The sequence below is a fragment of the Liolophura sinensis genome, chromosome 1 (genome assembly GCF_032854445.1).
Source record: "Liolophura sinensis isolate JHLJ2023 chromosome 1, CUHK_Ljap_v2, whole genome shotgun sequence".
NCBI classification, from domain to species: domain Eukaryota; kingdom Metazoa; phylum Mollusca; class Polyplacophora; order Chitonida; family Chitonidae; genus Liolophura; species Liolophura sinensis.
Window position 1 is genome coordinate 6,138,218 of NC_088295.1, and position 5,907 is coordinate 6,144,124.

Below are 5,907 nucleotides of genomic sequence, written 5' to 3' on the forward strand. Positions count from 1 at the left end.
CGAACATATAATACGGTATTCAAATGTACAGCAAAGTTGCTGTACAGGAAGAGATAAGCAATGCTGTGCACTTATGATCGTGACAAAAGCACCTGGCTCAATGCGCGCACATTTTATCATGATTTGGTGTTTCTGATATTGTGAGGCCGTAAGATCGAATCCAGCTTCCCTTGCTTCGGCCACGGCTATTAGCCAGCGGGTTTGTCACAGGTTCTGTCAGAGGAAAGTTAAACAGGTTCTGAAGGATCCCACTGTGCAAGAAACACTTGCTGACCTTCATAGTAAATTTGTCATCACTGTAGCAGACAAGGCTCCTAATAATGTCATCTTTATTTGCAAGAATTATTATTATCACATTCTTGTTCAAGAGCTATGCGCATCTACAACGACATCCACGTATTCTGCTACTACATGTGCTCTGGAGGAACTATTTAACAAAAATAAAACCTGTCTTAAAGAAAGGCGCATAAATATACCTACCCGTCACACAGAAATACCACAACTTTACTGGATTCCTAAAATGCATAAATCCCCATTCAAGGCTCGATTTATTGCAGGTTCAAGAAGCTGTACCACCAAACTCTTGTCAACCCTACTTACGAGAGCGTTACAAGAAGTAAAGTCATTTTGGAATAAGTATTGTTGTGCCATAACAAAAAAATTCAGGTGTCAACTGCACGTGGATTCTTAACAACTCCAAACGTCTTACAGAAGAACTTGATCCTCATATGCATATACCGTACAAAGACGTACCCACATGGGATTTCTCTACTCTCTATACTACGATTCCTCACAAAGATCTTATTGAAAGAATATCGTCGTTAATTGTCTCGGTCTTTACTAAAACAGGTCACCGTTACATTAACGTCAGAAGCAATAAGGCTTTCTTTAGTTCTACTCTTTATAAAGGTTACCACTCATGGGATGTTACATTATTTATTGAATTACTTGAATTTCTCATTAATAACATCTTTGTGAAATTCGGAGATACCATTTACCAACAGTGCATAGGTATTGCAATGGGTACCAATTGTGCGCCTCTTTTGGCAGACCTATACCTGTTTTCATATGAATACAACTATATGCAGAAATTACTTAAAAGTAATATCTTTAAAGCTCGATCCTTTTCATTCACCAAGCGGTATATTGATGATCTACTGGTGTTAAATAATCCCCATATTGCTGAAGCGGTGAAGGAAATCTATCCGCCTGCATTGGATTTAAAGGAGACAACAGATAGTCCTGATAGTACATCTTATTTGGATCTATATCTGTACAAAGACGAACAAGGTCTCCTTTCACGCCGCCTTTACGACAAAAGGGATAATTTCAATTTTGATATTGTAAATTATCATTATTTAGATAGCAATATACCAAAGGGTCCTGCATATGGCGTATACATATCTCGCCTTGTAGCATTTGGCAGATCTTGCGTTATGATGACTTTAATCTGCGTCACAAGTTGCTAGTTCAAAAACTAGTTTGTCAAGGATACTCCATCAAACGCCTTCATTCTAAGTTTCTCAAATTTTACAATGAGTATAACACTCTCGTTGGCAGGTATGGACAGAGCGTTCAGAATCTCTGGCGATCTGCATTGTGATCAACCACATAGACGGCGCTGTTATCCCTATGTACATATCTATCACGTACATGGTATTTAACAACATAGATGGCGCTGGTGTCCCAGTGTAACCGTCTATCTTGTATGTCATGCGTAACATCATAGATGGCGCCTCTTGTAGCATGAGGTCTTTACATATTAACGGGAAAGACGTAATCGTCCGTTACTTTTGAATCACAATCTGATCGGTTAGGGTCTGTAACGCTCGTCATTTTCAAACTGTATCTAATACCGCTTAACCTGGGGCTAACCTGCTAATTACATCAGCATTATGCCTTTATGAACAGTTGCAATTAAAGCGCGACTGAGATACTTGTTTAATTGTTATTTGATATGGAACTCATTCACGGACTACGAATATGAACTTTGATATGGAATTCATGCCTGGAATATTCATTGTCTGCCCGGCATCATTGAAAACTGATGACCGCTTCTCTCTTGTGTGTTACCGGCTTTATTTCTTATTTGTATAATTTCTTACATACCTTTGTCTTTGGGAGTTAGTGTTAAACGTTGTTTTGGAAATGGACACTGCGATTATCGACTTGGAACGCCCTTTACGGACTACGAATGGTATAGGAATGTCGGACTTGACGCTTATATACATATCTGGTGAAGAATGGCCGTTTACATCGAGACATCCGACTTCGTCCGCATATACTCCTGACCACTAGTGAGAAAACAAAACATTCTTAGGAAAGCCCTAAAACACCAATTAAGTAAATCAAAAACAAAACCAACATTTTGGGTTCAAGCATTGTTGATAACGGACAGAGGGAAAGATTTATCATTCTTTTTCAATGAAATTAATGAATTATGGAGGATATGATGACAAGACTTTTTCCAAACATGACAAGTTTTTAATTCCGCTTACATGTCTTGACACCGTGTCCTCACACTGACGAAATAAGACTATTGAACAGAACTCACTGGAACAAAAACACAGGATATGTTCTGCTGCACATGCCCAAACAATGCACTAATGCTACTTTAAGACTTATGAAACGTGTGGAGTTGTACAACAGTTAAAAGCAGCTTGGTGAATGATGCTGAAAACTGTAAAGCTGTCTCTTGACGGAAGCTTAGATTTCTTCTTTAGCGATGACTCGTTGCTGTGATCTCTACGATGACAGATAGGCAGGCCAAGGCGATGATACCAACGTAAGCGAAGAACAATCCACCCACACTGTCCAGTTCCAGGTTATTAGCGGAGTCAGGAGAAGGGACACGACACTGTTTGGGTGGACTCCCCCACTTTTTTCTCCACCTTTGTAGTAATCCCGACTCGTGCATCTTCTGTATTCTGTTTTATAGATTTATATGTGAACAAGAGAAGAAACTAATTATTATTAAACCTAGAATTGGTAATGGTAAGGTGTTCGGTTATGATTTCTTGTTGATGTGCCGAAAGCCTTTGAATACTTATTTGTAGCTGATTGATAGAGTAAATGATATGTACTCTTGCGGTGGCCATGTGCAAAGACAAAAATTGTGACAAAGTCGGCGTGGCCATTTCTATTATTTACTGATACCTTATTTTATTTTATATTTCTTGTTTACACACTTCATAGCAGAGGGACTGACCAATTTTTCCATCCTCTTGCAAAACTAATGGACACTGCTTTTCTTACTGCTGTAAGCAAAGCTTCTTTTCTGTGCTTCTGACCTAATGCCAGTTGAACTTACAGATGATTGACGGTCCGTAAGTAGGCTGCTCCCTGTGGAAGGACAATCCCGTACCCTACAGAATCAAAACTTTCGGTAGCCACAGAAAACTGATTGCAGCTATTGGTCGCTATGTAATCATACACGGGTTTGTCTCCCAAAAGAGCGTATTTCCCCGTCTCAACCAGCTCAATAAGCTCAGAGGTTGTCGACAGTTGAGGGGAGAGCTTTAGTCGTCTCCACATTTCCTGGTATAACTTTGACGAGGATTCCTGTAAGAGTTGTACATGAAAGTTAAAAACAATATAGGCTTCAATCCTTCAGCCGAATCATAGGCAGTTCAGCATATAAATTTCATTTGTGACAGAATAGATACATCTACCTAGAACATCTGCCCATCTGCCCAAACACGAATGTCTGGGAGTATATTGAGTTCACTCAATTCGTCACAATAGACGCTCACACGGCCGTACCTACTCCTCACATGCTCAGTTAAAAGTTCTAACAGCTATTATTGTTAGCAGGAGACAAGTGAGAATGGGTCATGCTCAAACACTTATTATTTGCTGACCTTGCACGAATTAACAATAAGAAGAATTGCTTTTTTTAGCATTGGACGTCCTTTTGGGTGGTACATCTACGCACACGTTGTAGAACCATATAAGCAATAAGTATCCGACTTTTACACTTAGCTTTGTATGAACTCATAATCACCTTGAAGACATCATCAAAGCTTGTTCCAGTCCTCACTAAAGGTTGTATTTCCTCCTGAGCCAGAAGCTCCCCCAGCGTGTTAATGGGCGGTGCTGGTAGAGATACTGTGAGGAAAGCGGCCAGGTTGGCGGTGTAGGTGGCCACCAACAGGATGGTGAACAGCCACCAAAATCCAATCAGACAGCGGCCGGAAACGGCTTCTGGACTGTGTAGGATACCTGAAATAAGAGTAGGCATAGTGATGACCTGGATGACCTGGATATCGTGCGAAATAGAGACATTTGTGTAGTTATTAGTGGACAACCACGAAAGAGTGTTTTCCGGACCAATGAAACGAACGAATTTATCGATATTTTTAATAAAATACAAAATCTATGGATTTTTCCCGAGGAAACATTGACACGCCTAGGTGTGTCTAAATAAACATGTATATAATATCCACCATCCAATAGTTACTACTGGCTTGTAAAAATTGCAGTCAAACCTTGTATTGACAAATGTCTGATCTGAGGTATAAATATAGCTTTCCAGATATCAGAAAAAGAAATTGCGCGTGAGATGACTCATCCTGGCTGATAAAGGAAATACGCCCTTGTTTTAAACAGAATTATGTCCGTAGCCAACAATCTTTGTATTTACCCAAGCTAACTTTCTGGTTTCAAATTTGGAACAATGGTGAAATATGATAAACACTCCACTGGATTTGTTTCATCTGTTAATCGTGATAAAATGTCGCAGAATATTCTGTTAAGTATACATTTTAGTGGTACCTGGATACAATTTCTACAGACGTATGGTATTACATGTATCTCATGCCTATGTGTACCCTAGTCTATCATACCTTGCTCGGTGACTGAGCTGTACACCATCCACATATTGTCCTCGAGGCTAGACTCGTACCTTGCCCCAGAAGGATGAGTTTCCTGTTTCCTCTGGAATGGCGTAAATCTGTTAAGTAGGAAGGAGGCGACACCGACGACAAACACGGAGCCAAGGACACAGATCCACACGGGTACGGAGTAGGGCTTTAGAATCTGGAACAGACTTTTGTTGGTCTGATAGCCCGGAGAGAGGGTGAGAATACCTGTGCTTCCCTCTCTGAAAGGAATGGTGAAATCGATTACCTCCTCTCTTAGCGAGGTGATTGTGAAAAGAGCGACAGCCATTTCCGCTTCCTGAAGAAAAGGGAAACAATTTGTCGATGAAATGAACAAATATTAAAAGCTATCCGGTGCATCTGTTTGACACCGTAGAGTATGAGAAACTGTGAAGGAATATAAGTTAATTAATATTGCAGAAGTAATGGTACTGGAGAAAAGTTAGAAAAACCAGAACGTGGAGTACAAAAGATATGAGCAAATATATGTTTACTACACTGATAATTTGAGATCAGTCAAAATACTGGCTTAAGTGAAACTCGAACTCACGTTTTCCGGTTTCCCCACTGCTCTACCAACTGAGCTATCCCCACAGAGCATGTCTATTCCATGTATTCAAATGTATGATTGCAAATAAGAGAATCTTCTGCACTAAGAAATTAAATTTTGAACTTCGCGGAAACGTAGCATTGATTTTCTTCTGAAGTAAACGTGCTTGCACATTCCACGCTGTTTCTGATGCGATGTAAGAGCATTTTCTCAGCGACTTACTGAGATGTATCATCGCATTTAGATTGCTAGAGTGTAATCAAACGTTGAATTAATTTTGTTTGTGAAGTATCAGTGTAGTTTGTGTGGTACAGAAGAGTTGACAAGGTTTAAAACAGTAAACTTTTCACAAGATTTCCACAACCAGTTACCGACCAATTATTTTTTCCATCATTCACTTTCAGGAGAGAAATAACACTACAATTTGCGTCTGACGTGGAAGAAAGCTTGTTTGTTTTGCCAAGGGTCGTTGTGAAT

The 5,907-nt window shown here is 39.8% G+C and overlaps 1 protein-coding gene across 1 annotated transcript; it reads right to left on the bottom strand.

Annotated features, from left to right (window-relative positions):
• Positions 1-2,719: 2,719 nt before the first annotated feature.
• Positions 2,720-5,169, bottom strand: LOC135462010 (glutamate receptor 2-like). The gene is made up of 4 exons (XM_064739341.1): positions 4,845-5,169; positions 4,004-4,221; positions 3,311-3,561; positions 2,720-2,927 (listed from the first exon to the last, which is right to left on the bottom strand). The coding sequence occupies exons 1-4, from the start codon at positions 5,167-5,169 to the stop codon at positions 2,720-2,722; spliced, it is 1,002 nt and encodes a 333-aa protein (XP_064595411.1).
• Positions 5,170-5,907: the final 738 nt, after the last annotated feature.